General features: G+C 45.1%; 1 protein-coding gene across 2 annotated transcripts in view; it reads left to right on the top strand.

Moving 5' to 3' along the window:
• HDAC8 (histone deacetylase 8) overlaps nucleotides 1-26,364 on the top strand; it is a 673,568-nt gene that overhangs the window by 625,734 nt on the left and 21,470 nt on the right. For both annotated transcript variants that reach the window (XR_015300718.1, XM_086942007.1), the window contains exon 10: nucleotides 20,229-20,334. Coding sequence is in view for 1 of the 2 variants with exons in the window: in XM_086942007.1 (XP_086798133.1) it covers nucleotides 20,229-20,334 (106 nt within the window). In the remaining variant the exon portion in view is untranslated. The remainder of the gene's footprint in view (nucleotides 1-20,228; nucleotides 20,335-26,364) is intronic.

Genomic DNA, 26,364 nt, shown 5'->3' with positions numbered 1-26,364 from the left:
TTCAACATTCTTCGCATGCTCAAAAAAACATTTTGCTGGATCCCCACCGAAACTAGAAAAACAGTCACCCACGCTCTGGTCACGAGCCGACTGGACTACGGAAACACCCTCTACGCCGGTACCACCGCCAAACTCCAGAAAAAACTCCAACGCATCCAGAACGCCTCAGCCAGGCTCATATTAGACATCCCCCGTAAAGAACACATCTCTGGTCACCTGAAAAACCTCCACTGGCTCCCCGTCAATAAGAGGATTACTTTCCGCCTCCTTACCCACGCACACAAAGCACTCTACGAAATCGGACCCGAATGCCTCAACACACGACTGTCCTTCTACACCCCCTCCCGCCAGCTACGATCTTCCAACCAAGCCCTTGCCACTGTACCTCGCATCTACAAAACCACCATGGGAGGTAGATCCTTCTCCTACCTAGCAGCTAAAACCTGGAACTCACTTCCCACTCACCTTCGCCTTACTCAGAACCACCTAGCATTCAGAAAGCAACTTAAAACGTGGATATTTGACAAGTAATTCCCCACCCTCATTCCAGCGCCTTGAGACCCTCTGGGTATGTAGCGCGCTACATAAATTTATTGACTTGACTTGACTTGACATGTCTGAGTTTGCTGCAGTGATAATTAGTTAACATTTTTTTCTGTAGAAGACCATTATAGATAAGTGATGGACTTCCAACTGAAAGCTTGGTACTAACGAATGTATGGCGCGAAGGAATGCTTCCTTCATGTCTGTGCCTAAAAGCTTAATTACTGTTGGCATCAAGCATCAGAATATAAAGGTGGCATTTTATAAGATAAAACGTTCAGATTTTTTGTTGGTGAATTTGCCATTGATCCCTTAATAGGACTAACCAAATGAAACAATATGTGCCTTTGTCCGATTGCTGAAGGATTGGTTGATTCCTCAAAGATATAGTCCCTGTCCTGGATGATGTTTTAGATGCTCAGTGAGTAGTTCTCAGACAGTAGTTCCAATCCTGTTGTATGGTCATCTGTGGCCCTCACCATGGACCACTTTGGAAGGTTGGAGGCATATTTGGGCCCCTAGGATGCCCCCCAAAGAGTCTCCTGTGTACTCTTTGATAGTTCTTATGATGAACACACACATACTTTATGCCCTTAGTGGGTTGCCTATGGTTTACGAGACTTCCAGATTCTGAAAGTCCGTTTTAGCAACAAGTTAATAAAATCTTATAAAGCATGCGAATGCCTGCAGGCGTCTTGGGTCTAGCGCCCAGAAGAGAGCTATCAAAAAAACGGAGACCTATATAGTAAGAGAGAATGAAAAAAGCTAGGTCTTTAGCTCTGTCCTGAATTGTAGCAAATTGGACTGAGATCTTAGTTGGAAAGGCAAGAAGTTCCACAATTTACAGGCAGTGTGGGAGACGCTCCTGCCTCCCCATCGACCTTATTGATTCTAGTGATGCCACCAGTTTGGCTGAACTGAAACAAAGGTTCTGACTGGGCATGTGTCATTAGAAAATCGTTTGAAAGTAGTACGGGTCAACCGTATGAAGTGCTTTGTGGACCAAGCAAAGAGCTTTGAATTTAATCTGTTTGCGGACTGGTAGCCAGTGGAGGCTGATGATGGTTTGGGAAACAGAACTGAATTTTGGAAGTTTCATAAGTGATAGTTTCATCATTGGCTGACATGTTTTGAAGAGACTGGAGTTTTTACAGCAGGCGTTGCTGAATGCCAACATACAGAGCGTTGCAGTAGTCAATCCTTCAGATGACTAGTGCAACAATGACCATTTTCTGTAACTTATGTGGGGATAAAGGGGAAAATATTTTTTCTGAATTCTTTGCAAAAAGAAACTGGAGGATGTGACCTGATTAGTTTGGTCGTAGAAACAGAGCCTTTCCTTTAAACAAGACTCCTAAATCTTTAGCTTTTTGCAGTGGTAAAGGGAGTGGGTCAAGGTTTTGAGGCCACCAGGAGGTGTTCCAGAAAGAGGTGTCATTGCCTAATAGTAGTACCTCAGTCTTGTCTGAGTTTAATATTCGCCCTAAGTTTCAGGGTATGCCCAGAGGTGGGTCCCTTGCTCACTTTGCCACTGGATTCAAGCTAGCCTGGCTGATGAGGGCTGTAAGCCCGAAACCGGTCCCAGATGCTTGTTTACGGTCCAGGGTAGACATGGCTTGGCAGTTCGGGCTGGAATGTTCCCATGAGGCACAGGGTCAAGACTGATTTGCATATAGCTGTGTCTGAACTGATGTGGCGAAGTGAGCTAAAGAACGAGGATGAATTCAACCCATATCTATCACTGGGGGTGAGTGTCTGAAAATTTTTAGCGCTCCGTCCATCATCTCCTTGTGTTTGCTTGGAGTTTAATATGAGGCAGTCTTTATCCAAATAACGATTTGCACCATACAGTTGTTAAACTGTTTGGCCACCTCTTCGACGTTAGACGAGACAGACACTACTATTTGTGTGTCGTCAGCATAAGAAATATGAAAGAAACCGCAAGAGTAGATCAGGTTGGCCAAGGGAGTGACATAAACATTAAAAGGATAGGACTTAAAGATGATCCTTGAGGTACCCCAGGCAGGAGAGAGAAGTGTTCTGAGATGAAATCTCTTAGTGAAACCTTTTTCTCTGTATCTGACAGAAAGATAACTTTAGAAACGCAAGGGTTCTCATTTCCAGGAGGACCCAAACTGTCTCTCTCACCAGACAGTCATACTTTCTGAAGCAGACTCTCTGTGTTAACATGTCCTGCTTATGAGACTAGACCTGGCTGAAAGCAAAGATTGTTCAAACCCTTGCACAAGTTATTGTGTGAGAGTTCATAAACCGATCCTTCAGGGGCATTATCACTGCCCCTGGCACATCTTGAGTCTAGTGCCATTGCTGTTACAAGCCTAGCTGCTGTAAGGCCTGTTGCTCTTGGATCCTGCAGTCCTGAATGCATGCCTGATGTTTCACCTATCACAATCAGGTCTGGTAGGGGGGAACCTCATATGAAGCCTGATAATTCAAACAATGACAAGTCTGTCTCAGTGACCACATTCTTCTACCAAATGCTCATTTAGATTAATTCTTAATAGGAGCCCCCTTCTCCACTCCACAGGATGTGGCATTGATGAGGTCAGGGTTGTCACATCGGGCATCATTTTCTAAGGCAGCGATTCGTAATCGAGGATCTGCCACTTCTAGTCAGGGTATCCGTGACTATTTAGAACATTAAATAATATTAACAGGTGAATAAAGCATGCATACATAAACAAGAAAAAAATAAACCCTGTATATGTGTGTGAAAGAATTTGAAATTGGAGGTTAAAATCCAACTTAGGATCCTTATCCCTATTATTGGGAGCCGTGCAAGCACAGCAAACCGAATCTAGTATTGGTTTTGGTGGACTAAATTAAAAGAGTTGTATGCGTTGACAAAGAGTGCAGGCATCTGGAGCAAAAAAGACAATAATGTGCTAGAGTCTAAAATATAGCTTTGTTTTTTTAATAAAGTAACATTTTGAAAAGCTCCAACATTCCCACTAAAATGTTGATATTAGATATTTCTGGTGTGTAAATGAAATATTTTATTAATTTGTGTATTTGATTGAGGTATACTTATTTCTATATTTTCCTGTATTGATTTACAGCTTAAATCTTAGAAAGTGCTTAGGCTAGGTTCCCCATCCTCCAGTAGTGATTCAATGGCATTCCACAGAAGTCAAAAGGTTAAGAACCACTGCTCTAATGGTCTCTTTGGTGTGATTTGTTAAGAAAAGAAAGCTGCAATTGATGGGCTGACATGTCACATCTCATAGACTCATGCAAAACGAGGCTGTAAGCATTTCAATGCTGTTGCATGTTACCTACCAAAAGCCTTTGCTGTGCTATATCCTAGAGCCAAGACTTAACATTCATTGGCACGAGGAGATATATCACAATGCCTACATTCCTCTTTTTAGTGTAAAAAGGGACATTATTGTATCTTGCCTAAGCTCCAAGAATGGAAGATCCTAGCCACCCTTAGTGACAGCAAACAAACTGCCATTCTCCTGATGAGCTCTGGACTAGACATATGAATAGTGTGGCCAGGAGTAAAAAAAAAAGAATGTGCCAAATGTGAGATGCTGGGCTTGGTTGCATTCCTCCTAGCTTTCTAAGAAGGCACTGAAAAACTTGCTGGTATAAGCTGGGGGCCTATCAGAGCAATGTCCCTGGTAGAGATCCCAAAATCCCCCCTCTTCTAGTCTATTTGGAGAAATTAACACATCCTCCTTCAGGACCAATCTCAGTTTTGCATCCTTTTAAATTGTAGGAACTATCAAGCATGTTCCATAAGCAGAGAGAAGAAACAGTAACAAAAATATTCAAATACCTTCTACATATTGGGGTCATCTCTCCTTAACAAAAAGAGCTGAACAGGCTCCTCTGCATGGTTCCAAGCACGCAGCCTTCGGAGAGCGTGATCATTTCCTCCTATCTTTATGGCTGGAGAGAATATTCCCTGGATTGATGACCTCACTCAATGGAGAGTCACGGATTTTGGCTCTCCATTTCTCCTAACTTACCCACCGCTTATTCCCACTCCCTCCTACCCGGTCCATCAAAGTATTCTTGTATAGCAAGATGATTTACTTGCCTGGAAGCCAAAGAGCATGTTTCTTGGATATTTCATGTGGTTGAAAGGAGGAACAGCTCATAGACCGCCACCTTTTCAAATTGTGTCTGCCTAGCGAATCTATCAAAAAGGTCTCACTGCAATATATGCCGTCTGCATTGCAAATAAGGTACTGTCTGTGTGCAACATGCATCAAGAAGGCTCCTTTCCACCGCCTCTTGTTCCACCACAGAATATTCCAGAGCTCTGGAAGGTATGAGCCGGTCATTACCTGGCCATCTAGAAGCCCTATGCATGACATATAACTCTTAAGAGTAGGCAGGCATGAATTTGTATTATGCTGTTTTGCCTGGCTGTGTTCAAGAACATCTTCATCCAGAGGAACAGTGTTAATATTCCTTGGGTAGAACGATTGCTTTGCGTTTGCAGCTCACAGCTGTTTAAACAGGCAGATCAACTCGTATTTGCTTGAGAGCACAGAAAAAATCTTCTTGAAATTCTCAGCCTTGAGACAACTTAAGTATCGTCTGACCCCAAGCCCTACGATCAAGAATTGCACATTTTTGCGGTATTGTTGACTTCTTAAAACTACTGCTTTTAAGAGATTCTCAAAAGATTTTTTAAAGTTGGATACTGGAAGGTCCATTTCTGCATTAATTAGAAACATGCTCCCAGACCCACGTACATGCTATAAAGCTTGCCCTTTTATCTCGTTGAACTGAACATTTCTAAAAATGTGCTTTTTCAGGAGCGAAGATGGCGCCTGAGAATGTGACTAAGTCATGGAGAGCCTTCCGTAGCACGAGTGAAATGTTAGGGAGCAAAAAGTTCTACATTCTAAAGAAAGTCCTTTGACTGACCAAGTAGTGCCTTGACACATTTGAAATGGAAGTGTATGGAGTCTTTTAGTATGACTTTCCCCGCACCCTGTCTCTCTGACGTCCAGGCTCATACTCACTGTGGGCATTCAGTTACCTCTATCCAGCTGCTAACCTGCCTTGCACCTGTGACACTGCGCTTTGCCACACTCAGGTCATTAGAGCAGTGGCAGACCTGAAAATATTTGGTACTCCTGACATCCCTCTTTACTTTCTTGAAGTTTCTAGTCTTTTCCATTCCTCAAGCCTCTCAGCAGCAATCAGGAGGGTGTTGAAGAGCTAGAGGTGCAATCCTGAAATAATTGTTGTGTCTTGTAAAGCGCACTGCTACCCGGAGGCCTCGTAGCGCTATAGACCGCTGGGGAACCCGTCCTGGCTTTCCCTGTGAGATAGTCCCTCCTGGGGGTCTCCAAGGTGAAACCAGGCATCCCCGGCGTTTGTGTGGGGCCGTTGTGGAGATGAGGCAAGCTAATGCCCAGAGTTGCCGAGTGTGCTCCCTGGTCGGAGTAGGCACCGATGCGAGAATTATCAGTCCGCTGATCCTGGTCCAAGACCCTGCCGCGTCGGGAATCGAACCCTGGTCCCGGGCCGTTCTCTGCACTCGGGTCTGCCGCCTCTAACCAGTGAGCCACACCTCTCCACTCGAGCCACACCTCTCCACTTGGTGTCAAGTGGTTCATGAGGGCAGCTCTTCTATCCCTCACATTTTGATAGTAGAGGTACATGATTGTAAGTTCTGCAGAAGGGACTCAAATGCTGAAGATTAGACCAAGTGTAAAAAACTCAGTCAAAAGGCTTTTCATACTCCACACAGAATTTGATTTTGGTTCTGCCAGAGATGTCCTCCCAGGAGATAAATAAAATCCAGAAAGAAGGTTCAAGCGTAAAATAGAGAGTAGAAGTGTGAAACTTGGGTGAGAAAGTCTTCACATTGAGACGATGATTGGCAATCCACTACTGAATATTGAGTAATTCGCCTTGAACTGTATTGGGGCTGAAGAAAACCAGAGACCCTGGCGAGATAGAGGCCAGTATCCGAGCAGCAATCTACAGGCCTAACCAACTTGTGCCAAATCCAGATGGCACTGGAGCAAGCAACGTTAACAAATGTAAAAATAAAAAATTCTAGCTCGGGTACTGGTTATTCTTGACTTTCTTTTTTAGGAGCGTTCCTATTATAAGCAACTCCTGGAGTCCTTACGAAGGCGGATTAGGTTCATATATTAGAATAGGAACCTGTCTGCCCTGCCTCACAAACCTGAGCTTCACCCGTAGACCATGTATTAATGTGGGTGCTGGATGGTCAGTTCTAAAGATACATGACTTGAGCAAGGAGACCTGAAGGCCCATAGTCTCCACTTGACCATTGAGGTTTGCTGCCCACCTCGTAAACTAGTCACAGATACATTGATTACCTCTCTCTGACAGTATGATCAACTTGTCCTAGTATCTTGGACTGATGTTTGTAGATATACACATACACAAATGGGGCAGCAGTTTCTGGGTTCTTGGGATCTAGACACATTTTTGGGTGGGGACACCACAGATCGGATAGATATGGTGCAATTGGTGAATTTTGTCAAATCAAGCAACACAGCTTTAAAGCAGTGGAAAACATCGACTCAGAATTATATATATTTTTTAAATCACTTTGCGTCTTTATCCATTTGCCCTGCCCAAGAAAAAGGTGCAGAGAACCATCTGCAAAAAGGAACTTATAGTTCTGATGTTTTTTTGCTGCGGCAGACAAGAAACCATGCTACATGATTTTGGTGTGCTTGCAGCCGCATGCCATTTTTAAATGTAAATTTTTCAACTGTCTAAGTTAATTCTGCTACTGTAAAAAAATTCCCACTCACAAATATAACATTGAGTTTGAAGACCTATTTAGTTTTTGCCGTCTTAAGTATGTAATTACAGACAAGAACTGAAAAGCTGAGATGAATGGAAAGTTACTGGTGGGTGAGATTGAGAGCAATAACAAAAGAGCTTTATGCTGTCAAGAGTCCAACACCGGGGTAGCATGTGGGCATTTCAAAGCAAGCAAGTTATTTCCTGTCCTCTGCGAGCTGGTTTGTGCTTGGGACACGTCTGGCAGGGCCTTGGAAGCAGATGGGACGTCTGATGGTGGGAAAATGGTGCAAGCTCCAATAGGAAAGAGAGCAGCTTGTTTACTCAGCCATGGAGTTATCTGAAGGGAAACATACTGTTATTGTTGCGTTTCTGTCTGAGCGCGCATGTGCACGTGCACGCGCGCTGTGGGCTGGTGCCCTTGGACAGCGCTTGAACTTTATTCCAGCACCAGGCTGGCAAGGAACTACTCATTGATTTAACGACTTGTCAACACTTCTGTAGCGAATCTGGGCTAGCACTTCCTGTCCTCACCGCCTTTCCTCTCGCTTTAAATAGGCCATGCCGTTGGACTTGGTGTTGCAAGGTCGCCATTGAGTTCCCGGAGTAGGATGGGCAAAAGTGTAACCCAGTGTTGGCTTTCCTCCTTTATCGTAAAAATCATTTCCACCCAGGGAGAGAGGGTGGAACTGTGGTTGCCCCGGCGAGCTGCGTCAGAAACAGCGCTGAGCAGGTCACCTTCCTGTTGTTGATCGGTGTATAAGGGGCTTGAAATGGACATGTAGAAGTGCTGATATCCTATACCAGAAAACCTTGGTACTGCTGAGAAGTGCCAGTACTCTCCAATTAAAAGTATTGCACCTCTGCTGAGAAGTGGAGGGACTCTCCCTCTCAAAATAGAGATGTGCTGGTACTCCGTGTCTAAGTTTGGCCCATTTAAAGCACCGAGTGTATTGATATTAATTAATCCACAATGTTTTACAGATCTGTCACTTGGTATCGCCTGAAAATGGTAACCCTGTGTGTTGACGCAAAAGATGTGTTAGCGGCAATCCTTAATAGCAATGGAGTTTGAAATCCTACCTCAAGCTCATTAACATTCACAACCTCTAACAAATCACTCTTGTACTCACTTTATCTGCTTTCTGCCTCAACATGAATAGTTTTTGTTCTCCGGATTTTCTGTTTGTTGGGTATGTCACCAGCAGACATCCAGTGCCCAAAACTTATTTTAAACTCAAGGGACACAGAGCACTAGAAAGGCATATGCAGCCCTTATTAGCCCTTTAGCCGCCAAACATCTGTGTTTTAAAACTCCTCCTCAGCTTCATTCCACTCGGTGCCAGTACCTAAAACACAGTAATCCAGATCCTAGCCTTATATTCCATAACTACCTTTGCAAGATTACCTTTCCTTTCAATCATACTGCCATCTTCTTTACATCCATACTCTTGGGGCACTCGAATGGGGCAAGATGTACGTTTCCTTTTTTAAATGATAAAAAGCACTTGCATAGCCCTTTACTGCCGCATTTCTGCTATCGATTGCATCTACAACTGTTCCTTGTCTTTCTCTTTTTATCTATTTAGAGAGCAATTTAACCTGAAACAAGACTGTTGGTGGCTTCGGTGCCCCTTCCCTTCAGGCCTCAGATTTAGTTTTGGTTTAATGTCACACCAATCGCGTTTTAAACTTTTTGTGACTTTCTATTCTATTCCCAGTTTGTTGATATTTAATAATTTATCTTTCACTTCCTAGGTCTTACACCAACTTTTACACTTGTGAACTTTACCATTGTAGTCATGTCTCTCAAGTCTCTGTTTCCAGTGTATGCTAAATTTGCCAGTGAAATCTGCTTGCTGCAGTTCAGGCAGAGTTTAGGTAACCTGCAAATGGAAATAGGCATCTCGGCCGGGTGCAGTTCCATGGCTGCTTACAGGTGCTTGGCCAGTGAAGACACTAACAACCCCACAAATGCTGCCTATGTAGAACTAAATGAATAAACCCCGCAGACATTTGCACACCTGTCTGTTGTTATGTTGATTTGTATAGCACACTATTCACCTAAGAGGGTATCCAGGCACTTGAGCAAGGTGTGTAGCCCCAAGGTGTCTATATGAAAATCCAGGTATTTATCTTCTTTCCAAACTCAATAAGTGCGGAAGAGGCTCTGATGTGTTGAGGGAGGACAAATCAAGTCTTGGATGTGATGTAAGAGAATGAGCAACCTCCAGTTTTGCTTTTGCGGATGCAGTGCATGTGCGAGTGAGCCAGAGCTTAGGCATCTGGTGGGTTGGTGAAAGTGTATGCTGCTATTCAGGTATTCTGGTCCTTGGTTGTGTAGAGCTCTGATTGTGTGCATGAGAAGTTTGAATTGGCTGTGCTTGTGAATGGAGAGCCACTGAAGCTTTCTTAGGTGTGGTGTGGGAGGTCGCGTAGGAGTCTTGCAGGTGTGTTCTGCATTGTCTGGAGCCTGTGTAGGAGTTGTTTGGTGATTATGTCATAGAGTGTTGCTGTACTCCAGCCTGCTGGTGATTTGTGCTTGCGTGAAGATACAACTGATTTGCTGAGGCAACCATTTGAAGATCTTTTACAGAATGCGTAGGATGAGCTTGCCATCTAGGATGATCCCTAGATTCCTTGTGTGGTCTGTGGGTGTGGGCATTGGTCCTAGCTCCGATGGCCCCCAGATGGAACCTTGTGGGGAGGTCTTGGTGCTGAAGACCAGTACTTCCGTCTTGTTGGAGTTGAGCTTCAGGCAGTTGGTTTGCATTCAGTCTGCTACCGTGGCCATGCAGTTAGGGAAGTTGATTATGGTTCAGGTTCTGTTGAGAATGTAGCCTTGATACCAGCAAAATCCATGTCTTACTGGGTCCAGCTGACTTTGGAACTCTTCCGCACTAATGAAGTGTATTGGAGACATCTTATTTTCAGAGTTTTAACCAGTTTCTGGGTTGCTGCTGGTCCACCTTACAGTGAACACTATAATTTCACCCACACTAACTATTTCACATGCGTTCTTCAATGAACTGCATGAGAAGGAGCAGCGTTAACTTTCTTTCCCAAAGACCACACTCACATAAGTTCTCTCAACAATGCTTTAATTCTATCTTCTTGCCATTCAGTTTTCCAAAGCCAAATTGCCAGGCTCCTGTAGGTCCAATTACTTTTCCAGTTAAAAGTGTGCCATCTCGTCGGTGACCTTCTCCAGCTCTTCCACTTTGCTATCCTGTTGTGTTCTTTAAGGGTTTTGCACCCAAACTATGACATTTTGTTACTTAAAACGTGTTTCTCTAAGATGCTTGCATTGTTATTAGGACAGCTTATCTTCTTACTGCTTGCTCAGGTTCTTCTGTGGTTGCCTGAAAAAACTGAAGTAACCTTTTCTTTGTATGGTTGAACTTCAGGTTTCCTATCATTGTTAGCGCCTAGTAACGTAAAGGACCTGAAACTGTTGTTGGTTCTCCGGTTAATGCCAGGAATGCACCTTAAGGAGAGGGTGTACCCTGGAGAATCTTCTTCATACATAAGGCATATCTGGACATCATTTAAAACAAGCATTTACAATGCAATGGTCTCTGCATTGTTAAAGTTAGAGCTATTGGCATTGCTCATGACATTATTTTTATTTATGTTTTTGTTTTTAAAACATATAAATGAATGGCATTGTCATTTACAATGCCAATAGCTTAATCGCTCGCAAATGCGAGACCTATTGCATTTGCACCCACACACAGAGCCACACACACAAAGCCACCCACACACACATACAGAGCCACCCACACAGAGCCGCCCACATAGAGCAACACACACAGCCACCCTCACACAGACAGAGCCACCTACAAAAAAAGCTACCTCACACACACAGAGCCACACACACACACACACAGAGCCACACACAGAGCCCTACACACACACAGAGCCCTACACACACACAGAGCCCCACACACACACAGAGCCCCACACACACACACACAGAGCCCCCCACACACACACACAGAGCCCCACACACACACACACACAGAGCCCCACACACACACACAGAGCCCAACACACACACAGAGCCCAACACACACACAGAGCCCAACACACACACAGAGCCCAACACACACACAGAGCCCAACACACACACAGAGCCCAACACACACAGAGCCCAACAAACACACACACACACGCACACACACACACACGCGCACACACACACACACACACACACAGAGCCCTCTGCCCAGTAACGCCCCATGGAACACAGGCAAGAATAAATGATCACAAGCAGGGGCAAGAAAAAAACGATCACAAGCACACAGAGCCCCACACACACAGAGCCCAACACACACACAGAGCCCAAGAGAGAAGTGTGGCTCAATGGTTCGAGTGGCAGACCCTGATGCATAGGTCTAGCCTGGAACCAGGGTTCAATTCCCCGCCTCGGCGGGTCTTGGGCTCAAAAAATTCCACGGACCTGATAATTCTCGCCTCGGTGCCTATTCTAATCATGGGTCCCACTCTGCAACTCTGGGCAATAGCTTGCTTAATCTCCACAACGGCCCCCACAACGCTAAGGATGCCTGGCCTCCACCTTGGGGGTGCCCAGGAGTGGACGCCTCACAGGGAAAGCCAGGATGGGTTCCACAGCGGTATTCGTACAAGCGCCTTGAGACCCTTGCGGGTGAGTAGTGCGCTATACAAGTATCAATTTACATTTAACACACACACAGAGCCCAACACACACACAGAGCCCAGGACACACACAGAGCCCAACACACACACACACAGAGCCCTCTGCCCAGTAACGCCCCAGGGAGCAGAGGCAAGAAAAAACGATCACAAGCAGGGGCAAGAAAGAAACGATCATAAGCAGGGGCAAGACAAGAAAAAAATGATCACAAGCAGGGGCAAGCAAAAAACTATCACAGGCACACAGAGCCCCACGCACACAGAGCCCCACGCACACAGAGCCCCACGCACACAGAGCCCCACGCACACAGAGCCCCACGCACACAGAGCCCCACGCACACAGAGCCCCACACACACAGAGCCCCACACACACAGAGCCCAACACACACAGAGCCCAACACACAAAGAGCCCAACACACACACAGCACAATACACACACACAGCCCAACACACACACCCACAGAGCCTAACACACACACACAGAGCCCTCTGCCCAGTAACGTCCCAGAGAACAGAGGCAAGAAAAACAATTAAAAAAACGATCACAAGCAGGGGCAAGAAAAACAAGGGCTACAAAACGTAAACAGTACTTTTGAGTGTCATGTCATGCGCTCTTGAGAGTGTCATGTAACAGTGAGAGCGAATGCCTGGAGGGGACATGGCAAGGAGAGTTACTGAGAAAAATGTATTTTGAAGAGAAGAGTTTAAAGATCCGTAAAGAGATGGTGGAGTGAATTATGTGCCAATGTGTCACTGTGTAGACATAGAACACCACAGAAACTGCCTGCTAAAAACTGAAACCATTAGCAGAAATTCAAAAGCTTGGCCAAAACCTATTGGAACACACAGAAATAAGTGCAAGTAAAATCACAAAGGACAGGCGCGGATTACTGGTTAACAGCATACGTTTATAACACAAACTATACATGTATCCATCGTACCCGTAAACCCCATATAAACTTAGTGACAGTCCTTTCAGATACCACGTCCCTCTTTTCCCTCCTCGTTTTACAGACTCACCACAGACCTCCTTGTACGTCTTCACACAATATATGTCCCACCACGACAGTCACCTTCCTACTAGCAATTTGACACAGCCCTCTGCATGACGTCGCCACGCACAAGCCACTCCCCTTCTTGCATCTCCGTAGTGACCACAGAACTCTGAGAAATACAACAAGCACAAGCAACGAGGGGGCAGGACAGCAAGCACAAGCAACGAGGGGGCAGGACAGCGAGCACAAGTAACGAGGGGGCAGGGGCAGGAGAGCAAGCACAAGCAACAAGGGGGCAGAACAGCAAGCACAAGCAGCGAGGGGGCAGGACAGCAAGCACAAGCAACGAGGGGGGGCAGGACAGCAAGCACGAGGTGGCAGGACAGCAAGCACAAGCAACGAAGGGGGAAGGACAGCAAGCACAAGCAACGAGGGGGCAGGACAGCAAGCACAAGCAACGAGGGGGCAGGGGCAGGAGAGCAAGCAACGAGGGGGCAGGGGAGCAAGCACAAGCAACGAGGGGGCAGGACAGCAAGCCCAAGCAACGAGGGGGCAGGGGCAGGAGAGCAAGCACAAGCAACGAGGGGGCAGGACAGCAAGCACAAGCAACGAGGGGGCAGGACAGCAAGCACAAGCAACGAGGGGGCAGGACAGCAAGTAAAAGCAACGAGGGGGCAGGACAGCAAGCACAAGGTGGCAGGACAGCAAGCACAAGCAACGAGGGGGGCAGGAGAGCAAGCACAAGCAACGAGGGGGCAAGACAGCAAGCACAAGCAACAAGGGGGCAGAACAGCAAGCACAAGCAACAAGGGGGCAGGACAGCAAGCACAAGCAACGAGGGGGCAGGACAGCAAGCACAACCAGCAAGGGGGAGGCAGGAGAGAAAGCACAAGCAACAAGGGGGGGCGGAGAGCAAGCACAAGCAACGAGGGGGCAGGACAGCAAGCACAAGCAACGAGGGGGCAGGACAGCAAGCACGAGCAACGAGGGGGCAGGAGAGCAAGCACAAGCAACGAGGGGGGACAGGAGAGAAAGCACAACCAACGAGGGGGGGTGGAGAGCAAGCACAACCAACGAGGGGGCAGGACAGCAAGCACAACCAGCGAGGGGGGGCAGGAGAGAAAGCACAACCAATGAGGGGGGTGCAGGAGAGAAAGCACAAGCAACAAGGGGGGGCAGGAGAGCAAGCACAACCAACGAGGGGGGGAGCAGGAGAGAAAGCACAAGCAATGAGGGGGGTGGTGCGGAGAGCAAGCAAAACCAACGAGGGGGGGCCATGAGCGCTCGGACTCACCGACTCCAACCGGCCGCAAAGCCGCCAAGGGCAGCAGAGGTGCTCGGATCCCCATCCTACAGGCGGCGGCTGGAACGAGAAGCAGGGGCAGGCCGGCAGGCGACGGATCGGCGTACTCGCTCTCCCAAGCGGCCGCTGCCAACTCCAACAACAGGATAGCCTGAGGCGGAAGCAGCAGGTGAAGGTTCGTCACTTATGGTCAGACAGCGAGGGATGAGGCGCGAGCAGGAGCAGCCCGGACTGAGCCCCCGTGGGTGGGAAGCGAGTCCGCGCCCACGCCCTCTGGTCACTTTGTGACCTCGCATGATAGGCATTTCTGTGCTCATTTTTTTCACCTGCCCCATTTTAATTTGCAGAGTTTTTTTAACTAGATAACATTAAAAACAATTTTCACGTTGAACAAGTATTTGGCCGGGCTGCAATGTGTGGAGAGGAGGCAGAGTCTGCTCACGCTGCCTGCATGCGCTAGTCGGCCCTCTGATTGGTTAATAAGGAATACCAATCAGAGAGCTGACTTGGGCGTGCAGGCAGCGTGATGAGGGGCGTGCTCTCTGCCGATGACGTCACGGAGAGAAAGAACACCAAAAGCACACCCCCGAATCCCGTCTTCGACGAAGTGATGCCCCTCTCCTCCAATGGCTGGCCTCCATTTAGGAAGCCAGCCAATGGAGAAGAGGGGCGGGTTCAAGCCCCCATACTGTAAACATTAAATCTCGGCTGCGCGACACTTCTGCGCAGTGTAAGCTAGGCCGAGACCTAAAAAGGGCATATTCTCTAAAATCTTATGTAATACTTACTCTCATGATGTGGGGGTGTCTAACTATTTTGTAGGAGAAGGAACTGGTATCCTTTTTAGAGTCTGTGTGACCTGCTGATGCCTCGAATAGGCATTATATATATATATATATATATATATATATATATATATATATATATATATATATATATATATATATATATAAAATAGTTTCTCATATTCACATACTTGGTGGACCACGGGATGCTAGCGACTCATGGATTCTCTATAGAGAGCATCAGAGGGGTGCGTGTGGCAAAAGGTCTCTGCTTAGGACTTTGCTTAGTGCCATGATTCGCTTAAAGTCTTGAACTATAGTCCTCCACAGTGTATGGACATTATGCATGCTAGCTTAGAGACTGTTGTGGCCACTAGGCGTCCCTTGTGTGGAAGAATACTTAATCCAGGAGCGTTTGGAGCTGGCCCTCAAAAGGTATGCTTTTATGTTTGCGGTGTTGTCTTTGAAGTCTGACCATATGTTTATGGATGAAAATGTCTGGGTTTAAGACTCCTAGGTATTCCCAGAAAAGATATGTAATGTAAATCCATTTAAACATTGCTTAACTGTATGCCAAGACTGTGAAGAATTACCCGGATGGAAAATCTTAGGGGTTGGAAGAGAGCATTACAAAGTGTGATTTGTCTTAGGAGTTTTGAACTCCTGCAGGCGCGTCACAAACTGCTCTGTGACTCTTTCCTACCCTAGTAATGTCATAGATTTCCTTCTTCAAATCGCTGGAATGAAGCCTTTGCCATGAGGAAAAGAGGAACATAAAATGTTTTACAATATTTAAAACAAGAAAACAAAATGTTATGTGTGCATCAGCTCTGGCTTTTCCCAGTATGGAATTGTAATGAGTGTACAATGCAGGTTCGTGAAAATTCCTACACCTAAAAACGCCTCATGGCTTTTCCAGGAGTGCCCCCGGAGACCTGCGGCTGGTGTACCTTTGCTGGCATACTCCTGGAAATGTGAAATGCAGAAAAGTGTAAAGACTCTAGAAGTTTGCTCTGTGACTCTGGTGTTGCGCTTACCTAAATTCTTGTTAGCAGACCAGGATTATAAGGGTTGAAGTAGGGGAAAGTCATGTTTTGAAATGACCAGCTTCTTTTAAGAATAGGGTCCATTGTGATGGTTGGGATTAGATCTTGACACAGGCTTCTTTAGCTTCGTAGACTAGGCCATTGGAAATGATCCATAAAATACCGTAAGCCTATTCAAAACTGGACCTACACTCTGATAAATTCAATAAAACTTTTCGAAAGTGGCGGGCTTGAAGCCTCAACAGGAAGCGAAACATTGGGTTGTCTGCTGGGAGGTTTCCTGTCTGGCTAACTTAGTGTCTACCCCAAGGAAGTCTTTATAAAGGGAACATCTGTTCTTAATCTCCTACATTGAAAGCCTCAAAAAGACATATAAGTGGATAGCAGTAAAGTTAGTCTGCCTTGAAAGAACGTTGGGGGATTGTGGTCCTGCTATCGGCACGAGACAGTGTGTGGTTGTCATCTGCAGAGGTGAAGTGGCACAGCACAAAACAAGTAGTAAGCTTAGCCAAAGGGCATGCATACACTTAATACAGAACAAGGCTTGCAGAAGATCCCTTGAAATAACCCTCATCACTGGTGCTGAAGAGGTGAATTAATCAATTGCTATGCTTTGAGTGCAGTTAGCAAAGGAAGAGGCTATCCATGTAATGATGGTACTTCCAACTCCCAGTGCTGTCAGCTGCCCATCAGCACGGTGTTGAAAACAATAGCCGTGCTTTTAGATGACCGCTGGTTCAGCTGTCCTAGAAAAGAGGGTAAGGGTAAGGGCGGCCTACAACATTTGGAGTAATACTACAAGGCAATAAGCGCTTTACGTTCTTAATTCAAGAATAGCAAGCAGCCATCAGTGCTGCGTTCAACAACCTTTCCCTCATGTATAAATGCCTGAAGGGCTCTTCCCATAAACCACCAGGAAAAGATCACTCCTTACGCATTTTTCAATGCTTCCACCTCAGCAGTAGCCTCTCCTGGGTTATTCGCAATGCCCCCTATTCATGCAATTCAAAGCTAAACTCAAAATACAGCTATTTCAATACTTCTCTCAGAACCAGGCGTTATTTGCTAAGTACTCTTCAACTTTTAGAATTGAGCAAACAAATTCAGCATAATCCTTTTATCGATGCATGTGACTTTTCCTAAAAGTGAAGAGATGCAAAATTAAGTAACCTTAACATCACACTAAAATTAGGGAGAGGGCATATCATGTCACAGGTATGACTAGGGTGCCAAAATTGAATAGCCAAGTAATGACTAGTAGCCCCGAAAAAGTATCCCTTGTGGATTCACATTTTCACTCGTGTTCATTGCAAAAAAGAAAATTGTATAACGTATTCTGTATAATCGTGTGTCCTCTAAGTTGCCTCTAAATGCATGAACATGCTTGCCTCAGATGACAAGCTAGATCAATGTAACCACCCTCTGCACATCATTGGAACCAACAGCTGGCTGCAACTAAATCCACGTAAATTCTGCTATGCCTGCCTAACAAGTAAACGTACCACCTAGTGACGGATAATATAGAGCTTTTTCCACATTCCCACCTGACCTCCAGTGCAACGTCATACGGACCCAAAGCCATCGGCCCATGGGGTGATCCTCCACTTCTACATACTGAGTCTGCCAATAGGGAGATCATCCGTTTGTCTAATTCCAGGGCACCTGTATCGCTGCCTCTTGCTGCCTCCTTCCATTGGACATCTTCATCCTCTCTGCCATGGTATGCAAGTTTCTCAAAATCATCATCTCCATTTTAAACTCATAAGCATACGGCAAATTTGCCAAACCAGGGTCTTTAATCAGGCACTACCTTGATTAACTTGCTAGTTCTGAAAACATTTAACTGCTGCAATAGGATTTTCATTACCCCTTCCTGCCTTGCCCCATGACAGAGCCATAAACCTGATCATGCACACTATTAACCCTTCCCTCATCTAGCCCTACCTGCCCCTATAACCTCCAGGTGAGCTGTCGCTTGGTTCAGGTCAATGGTTTAAGTTCCCTGTCCACCTTCTCAAGGCAGTCTCTGGCCTGGCTCCTTGTTACCTTCCAAACAATATCCGCATCTCTACTCCAATGTGTGTACAATGCTCCGGGCCACGGCACCTACTTCTCCCTGTACGAATCTCCAAGATCAGCATCACAGTTCCGAACGCGTGGCCTCCATTCTCTCAGCATTTGAATGCTCTCCTATTGGATCTCAGTGCACTTTCTGGCATTCAGGCGTGTCCACACGGCCATGAAAGACCTGGCAAAGTATCTGCTTCTTTCCCATGAACCCCCTGTGCCACCCTGTAACTTACAACCCAATCTTGCACTTGATCATTGTTAAACATGGTCACGTCTTGTTGTGTGGCAATGGAGGCACCATTATTTGAAAGTGGAAGTTGAGTGAAGGTGTTGTGTGTGGTTAGGTTAGTTGACATGTTACTCAGTGTTTGGTTTCACAAATGTTTGTTATTTAGTGTGACATTAAAATGAGTTTCATGTAGGGAGATCTTGGTGATGCTTTATGTATATACGTGAATGTGCCGAAGGACTCTTCGTCTGGTAAGCCTACGTTAGTTTTATCTGTGTTTTTTCCACGGAGTATGTGGTGCACCGTAGTTCAGTAGATTTGGGAGAACATTGCTAGGTACATGGCTTTGGTGCCATATTGTGTACATGATGGTGAGAGGGTTTTGGGTAGCATGTGCTCTTGTTCTGTCTTGCAAATGACCATTTGTAGGTAAGACTGGACAAACGGTGTATACAATTTTGTTGTGTAGACTAGAGTGCTGTTGGCTGTCCGATGAAAGCATAGAGATTTGAGAGTGTAGGGGTGGGCTGACCATAATGTTGTGATGAGGGTGATGTGTGGTGAGTGTTGGGTTGTATGTCCATCCAAAAAAGTTCCTCCATAACCCTGATCCGATGTATATGCATGTGTGATATTGGGATGACCTGAAAAATAAGACGTTAGACCTATCGGAGGTTGTTCCCACATCTTTCCTGTCCGCTCCCTCAATTGATGTAACATTCATCAGCCTCTTTTATTCTCTCCAGGCCTTTCTAATTGCTCACAATACAAAAACACTCACCACATAGGATGAAAACAATCCTCAACACATTTCCTGGCACACCCTCGGAAAAATGTAATTTGCTACTGGTGTGGGCAAGTGCTTCAGGAGGCCGCATGATGGTAGAAGGCACTAAACCAATGCCACAGTAAATACAGTGTTTCAGATAGTGGTGCATTGTTCTTCCAAATAATTGCAGGTTAAATGCATCGTAATCCTCGGTCTTTCTCAGGGGGAGTCCAGTGTACCATTTGTCATGCTCAGAGCCTGCAGGGACCAGAACTAAAACCATATCCACTAACCTCTCACAAGCTTGGCCAAGAGAGAGCGATCTGATAGGACGGCCGCCTGCCATCTTAACCCGGATGCAGTCCAGGGAGCTTGTGATGCAAAGGTTGTGTAACTTGTGCCAGCTCTTTGGCCCTGCCATACCCTTCTGGGGTGCATTACTGCAGCGGTGACGGGTGGGCGCGGAGGGGAGGGGCGGTTGAGAAGCATCTGTTGCCAATTCAAGGTTAACAGTATCTCCTTATTTATATATTTCTGTCATTCATTGTGTGTTTGTATTTTACAAGTGAAACGTTTTCATGGAAAATATAACAGCTGCTTTGGGGTATGTAAATTCGAACAGTATGTTTTGAGTGTGTAGGTAACTGCAAGTAATTTAGATTATACAAAAGTACAATAGATTTCTCACTATCGCTTTTTTCGTCATTAACCTGTTCGTTTTTTGTTTTTTTATCTCTTTCTCCATCTTTTGTATTCCCTTTTCTCCCTATGCATTGTCATGTATTTAACTATTATCTCATTCCACATGCTACTTTTTACTTTCCGACCAAATTCTCACATATTTTTTTTGCTGTTCTAACTCTTCCACTTCTTATGGAAAAAAATACTTTGTTCCCCTCTTTTTTTGATCCATTGTCCTTACACTCTTGTCCCCCCTTTTCCCCATCTGTTGGTTATGTACTACCTTGGCTTACATTTTCTTTTTTCCACTCACATCTGTCACCTCTCTGTCTGCTGTACATTCTCTTCTACAGTTTTTCACAGAATATGGCCCAGACTATGTGTTGGAGATCACGCCCAGCTGCCGGCCAGATCGTAATGAAACGCAGAAGGTCCAGGAAATACTCTCTTCTATCAAAGGTGAGCCCACTTCTCGTTGACAGATTTGAAGATGAACAGGTCTAAGAGGTGGGCGTCAGAATGGCACATTGACATCTTGACGGTTCAGTTCATTACACATTAACACGTCTCCGTGTGTCAATTTACTTTATTTTTATTGGGTTACAGAACAGATGTGGTAAATCTCAATTCTAACTGTAATGGCAACTTCTGTCTGTGTGTCAAAGCTGCGGTTGCGAACCCTAGACAAGATAAGAACCCGTTGGTGCTCCTGCTGTGCCCACCGCTGGAGCTGAACAACATGACTAGGTTGTGTACTGTGGACAAAGGATCTTCTCAGGGAATAACTGAGAATCCGTGGTGCTCCAGCTGTCTTCAGCCACTGCTTGAGCTATGCATTTTGTTTCGGGCATGTGCACTATATCCAGAAATGCCTTCACTCATGGACGGAATAAGCATTGAGCACTAGATACCAGTGTGATCTGCATACAAGTGACAGAGCTGTCCAAAGGCACTAATATCACTTTCCAAAGACCTCAGTAGGAACACTTTGAACAACATTACAACAAGTTACATCACAGGTTTCTATGGAAACCCATCTACGGCCTGGCTAGCAGCAGAGCTGTAAGAGAATCCATAACTACTGTTTGTGGTCTGTCCTACTAGACTCGACGGTCACCAATGAGCAATACAGTTCCTCGTTCTTGAGACTTATGGCCTAGATCAGCACCTCAGCTTCAGCCGTATTAAAGCTAAATAACAAATCCAGCTTGACAAGCTCAGGCAATATGAATTGTTTGGGCTAGTCGATCACAAGCTACAGAGATCGCAAAACAACAGTGAAGGAATTGTTTGATTCTGAATTCAAGAAGGCTGTTGGCCCTTCCTCTAAAAACGAAGGTCAGAGCCAGCATTCCAGGTACATATACACATCTGATATGTTTCTAGATAGGAACCTACCCAATGCTTTTTCAAGGTTATACTGGCCTTAAATTCATAAAGAGAAGAAGTCTTCAATCACTACTGATCCTAAGAGCGCAATTGGTTAGGAGGCTTCGTGGTCAAACTATCAGTGAATGAATTGCTTCTTTCTAGGTACCGCCAAGACATGATTGACCACGTGAATATACGTAAGCCATGATAAACTGATGCTTTGAGCTGACCCTGTATTGTGGTGAAGTTCCATGGTGCTGTTTTGGCCCATAGTGCTGGAAGGTGATTCATATCCAACTGCGATTATCACCAATTAGAAACTTTTTGGACCTCGTGAAGCCAATGTATGAGTTTAAAGGGACAAGTCTAAAATGTAGTTTTCATGTTTCAGACCATGTGCAATACATGTAGCAATGGAACAGTAAACTGTAGTGTTTTCCCAAAAAAGTTGGAGTTGCCCCTTCGAACATCCGCACAGTGCCAAGCCCATGTAACAGTATTCAGTCTTTCTGCATCGTCTAGCTGTCCAAATCCGTGGAGTTCATCGTCCGCTTCCGGATGCGAAAAAGGGCATCGCCTGTTCTACTCGGCAACTGCCGTTCCATGTGTGTACGACACCACACGTGTGTATGAGAGTGGCACTTTATAGTATCTACACCTGAAAAGCTTTGCAAAGCCAGTAGGTCTGGAGTTGTGACCGACCTTTTGGCTTTAGCAACACTTTTTTTGTTTTTGAATGATTTTAACATAAGGCACGCATCGTATAAAAACAAGCTTTGTCCAGTTGCCACGATGTATATATTTTTTATGCATAAGCAGACATTGCACAGCTGGTATGTGGCACAAAATGGGACTACTTATTGTGCGGATGTGTACATAGTACAAGGGAAAAAATGCTGTCACTCACAGGTATGCCAGCCAAGTGGCTGAAGTGACCCTGTACCCCATACTGTATTGCTGTTGTAGGCATAAGCATACTATGACTAAAACTACAGCAGACCAATGGGTGAAAAGAGATGACTGAAAGGCTCCGTGTATATATATAGTGCATATATATATTTTTTGTCTTGGCTATCTCTGGACCTAAATCCCAGAGAGGGCTGCCAAGGACAGATCCCTGAAGACAACCTGTAGAACCATAATAGAAGCTCCACACCTTTGAACGCCAATAAAAATGTAATGTAGGAAAGAGAATTATTTTTTCCAAAAGTTGCACGTGTACTTGAATACACGATTGATATATATATATATATATATATATATATATATATATATATATATATATATATATATATATATATATATATATATATATACACTATGTGAGTTGTTCAGTTGTTGCGGAGCAGCAAATTAACGGTGCTTTACATCGAAAATTGTAAAAACAGAACCATCTGGTTAATCATCTGTTCATGACTTTTGTGGGGCCTGTCCCATCCCCCCCCCCTCTCCACAACTGATTGTGTTTATTTACCTTTTCAAAAGGCTGCATGCTCTGTTAATAGCGTCACAAAAACTTGTGTGAAGCCGGAAAGAAACAGCAGTTCATCCACTCTCTTCTAGTGCAGTAAAAATGTTTTATGATCTGCTCTAGATGGAAACCAGAGCATCAGAAAGGGGAAATTAGGAAAGTATGGGATTTGATTGGGGAAAGAGGGAATACTATTTTGCGCCATTGTGCTTCCAGCAGATGTTCTGCACATCAGTACAGTCCCGCTCGCCGAGCTGTATGAATATGTTCACCTGAGTCTCCACAGCATTATTGCTGGTCCGCACCATAACGAAGCCAGGGCACGACTGAGGGAAGATGTGACGAAGGATGAAGCCAGGTGCCCTGGTCACCTGCGCCTTCACTTACAGGCGCAGATGCAGATGCAGGGTCTACATTCTAGTGACTGTGTTCACATTCTAGTGACTGTGTTCACATTGTTCTGTGAATCTGACCCAGGGCTGTTTTTCCACTTATCTGCACGCCATTAATGTTTTGGAACTCTTTGTACAGCATTGCTAAACCCTAAATAGATGACAGAACAATGTTCAGGAGAATTCAGTTTGGCAGTTTTAAGACAAGGGGAAAAGTACAGTAGTTGTCAAACAACATAGTTTAGAGCTCTACGGAGACATAGAACATTATGGTTACAGCTATGAGCATTAAAATAAGTACGCTGATTCACATAATTATGAACAAAATCAGAGGTACAGTGTTTTAAACCGAAAGATGTAATATTACCAATAGGTAATACAGGTGATTGGCTACCTGCCGTAGATCATTGGTAAGCAGGGATCAGGAACGAAGATCGCTTTGGTGGGTTATTGAGGGTATGTTTGTGGTGTGAGCAAATGCTTTTTAGGTTGAGAATCGAAGATCTGGAGTGTGGGCTAGCCTTATATCCAGAAGAAAGGTCTGTCATATTCTCAGTGTTCCCTGGAAGTATGTTGGTTAAACCTAAGTACATATAGGATTGCTATTAGAAGCACCTACCAATTTATTTCAGTTTTAGTTTTTATTTACTGTTCTAAAACTTTCTAGAATATTTTTTCTGCTTGGACTTTTTTGTGCAGGATATTTAGAGAATTACAAAAATTGTCCAGTAAACTTTAGTTCGTGAACTATTCTGCGGAGTATTGACACCACGTACTATGGGTCGGTTTTGTTACCCCCATGAGATACAAAGGGTTTGCGGGAAGACCTCCGCACACACCATGCTCTGCCCCCTAGAACCACCTCCCATACATGTATGCCTGGTTGGAGACTTCATGAAGTTCAGATGAGGAATAGCATGTTATGAACTGGAAATGGAGTAAATATTTGAACTGTAATGTTCGGCGCTATAAAGTAAATTTCTTGTGGGCCTTTGCGGCCACTCTGCAGTGTCCTGTGGCACCTTAAAAATTCACCAAGCACCAGAAAGTAAATGACGAGTGTTTGGGGTGCGACTGGTTCAAAGGAAACATCTCTGCTTGTTTAACCTACGCATGTCTGCCAGTTTGTCGGGTCGCTTCCTGTGGCCTGGGGTTGCACCAGCCAGGCCACAGTTGGTGCCTGGAGAGCTCAGTGCGAGAGCCGGCGGGCGCTATCACTGCCAGGCAGCCAGGCCCCACAGCGTGACCCTGGCACTGCACCGAGGCTGGAAGGGTGCTCTCTCTCTCACCTGTCACTTTAAGTGCCACTCTTCTGGCACGCTCATGAACTTCTCCTGTGTCTTAACTTGAAGCTGATTGGGGCAGTGACTTATGCCGATCCATGACCCGTCTTTAAACACTGTGTTGTATACTTAACTGTCATTCGACAAATGTTGTAAAGCGCTCCGATACCTTCGGGTGTGGCTAGCGCTATATAAAAAGCTCCTAAATAAATAAATAATTAAAAGCTGGCACAATATTGAGTGGGATGCACAAAAACTAGAGTACAAATCCTATTCCCCAATATCCCATGAGTCTGTGTGTACCCAGCACCCACGAATCTTTACTTGCAGCTCGGATGTGTTGTTAAGGTTTGCACCGAACAGAGGAGTCGAGTCATCTTTTGATTTGAATCGTTCGCTGGGAGGACTTTTTTTTTGTGGCCACAGAAACTTGGCGAGTCTGTAATCGTATCCTCGCCGCTGAAGTGTAATTGAGCGGTTTAAGTAACACTAGTGTGATGGATAAGGTTGCAGATGTAATCTGTTTTCACTATAACGTCAGCCTGTTTTCACTGCACGCTGCCTCGGTTTGTTTAAAACCCCGGTGTCGGAGATGAGACGAAAGATCAGGGTTGAAAACAAGAGCTCAGATGAATGGGACGTTCAGCAGGGCTCCCTTTCCTGTGACAGGGGGCACTTTGATGTCCCACTTGTTTGGCAGGTTCTTTAGAAGAGAATGATGATTATGCATGGCGAAGATGTGGTGTCATGGCAGAGCTACGTATACAAACTATACCCTGGCAACCTCCTCGTCACCAGCAGTAAATCAGCAAACCTTCTCCCATTTAAGTTCGGAGCACTAGCTTTTCACAATAAGAGCTGGTCTTGTGGTCTTTCTGAAAACTTTAAAGGTGGTTATAGACCTGCAGGCTTGACTTGATCTCACGTGCACACATTTTCACATATATTGCTGAGCTTATACGATAATGGCTGCAGGTTGGGGGTTTCTTTCAGAGTAAGATGACCCAACCATGTCCTGATGTCATTGTACTCGCAGCCTCCTGGATTGTGGGGCTGGTTTGAAATTTGTTTTTTTGCCAGGTTTGATTTTGGTGTTTACCCCATGCAAATGTACATGGGTTTCCTATGAGTTACTTTATTTGTCATTAGTGGTGTTTGACGTGTCTCCATCTGTCCGATAATACATATTATATACTGTAGCTCTACTATATCTTATCAGGTAAAATATGCCACATAGTCCTTACCAGTGGTTATGGTGAATTCAAGCTTTACCTTCTACCAGTATTTGTTTTCTTATAAGTCTTAAGGCTTGCCAGGCTTTCCTTGTGGGTATTGTGATCTTGCAGTTATATTTTGTGATTCCAGATATCCCTATCATAGCGTGCGAGTCACGTGTACTCTGTGCGTCGAGTGCACCACACTACAGTTGATTGAAGTGCCCCAGTCAGGCGAAAGCGCTCTGGGGTTGCTTGTTTTCGGTTTGGAGGGGACCTGGTCTGGCAGTTTGGGCTGGACTGTTCCTGTTGGAGCAGGGTGTAGATTAATTAGAATATTGCTGGGTCCAAACTGATGTGGCATGGTGGGCTAAAGAACAATGGGTTAGAGTGCCAACCAAGCTATTGCCAGTGGTTAGTTAGACTTATTGCAAACACACCTACAATCCCCTTTTGTGTGTTTGATCTTCTATACTTTTGAGCAATACAAAAGCTAAACGCTGTAGAAAGATTTCTAGATTGCCTGTGTAGAAACATAGGCACAGCATTGAGCATCCCAGAAAATAAGGGCGTTAAACTTCCCATCCATATGTAAGACATTGGTCCTCTCGCTACAAGTGGCTCGGAATTTCTCATTGTATTGCATGTTTTGAGGGACTGATATGTGGGACTCTGTCTTTTCATGCTAATCCCCACATTTGTTTCTGCATTTTTTCACCTAGGACTTTGCCTGATTCTAGCAGTGCAATTCTCCAGGT

The sequence above is a fragment of the Lissotriton vulgaris genome, chromosome 10 (genome assembly GCF_964263255.1).
Source record: "Lissotriton vulgaris chromosome 10, aLisVul1.2, whole genome shotgun sequence".
Taxonomy (NCBI): Eukaryota; Metazoa; Chordata; class Amphibia; order Caudata; family Salamandridae; genus Lissotriton; species Lissotriton vulgaris.
This window is presented reverse-complemented; position numbering and strand designations above follow the sequence as displayed.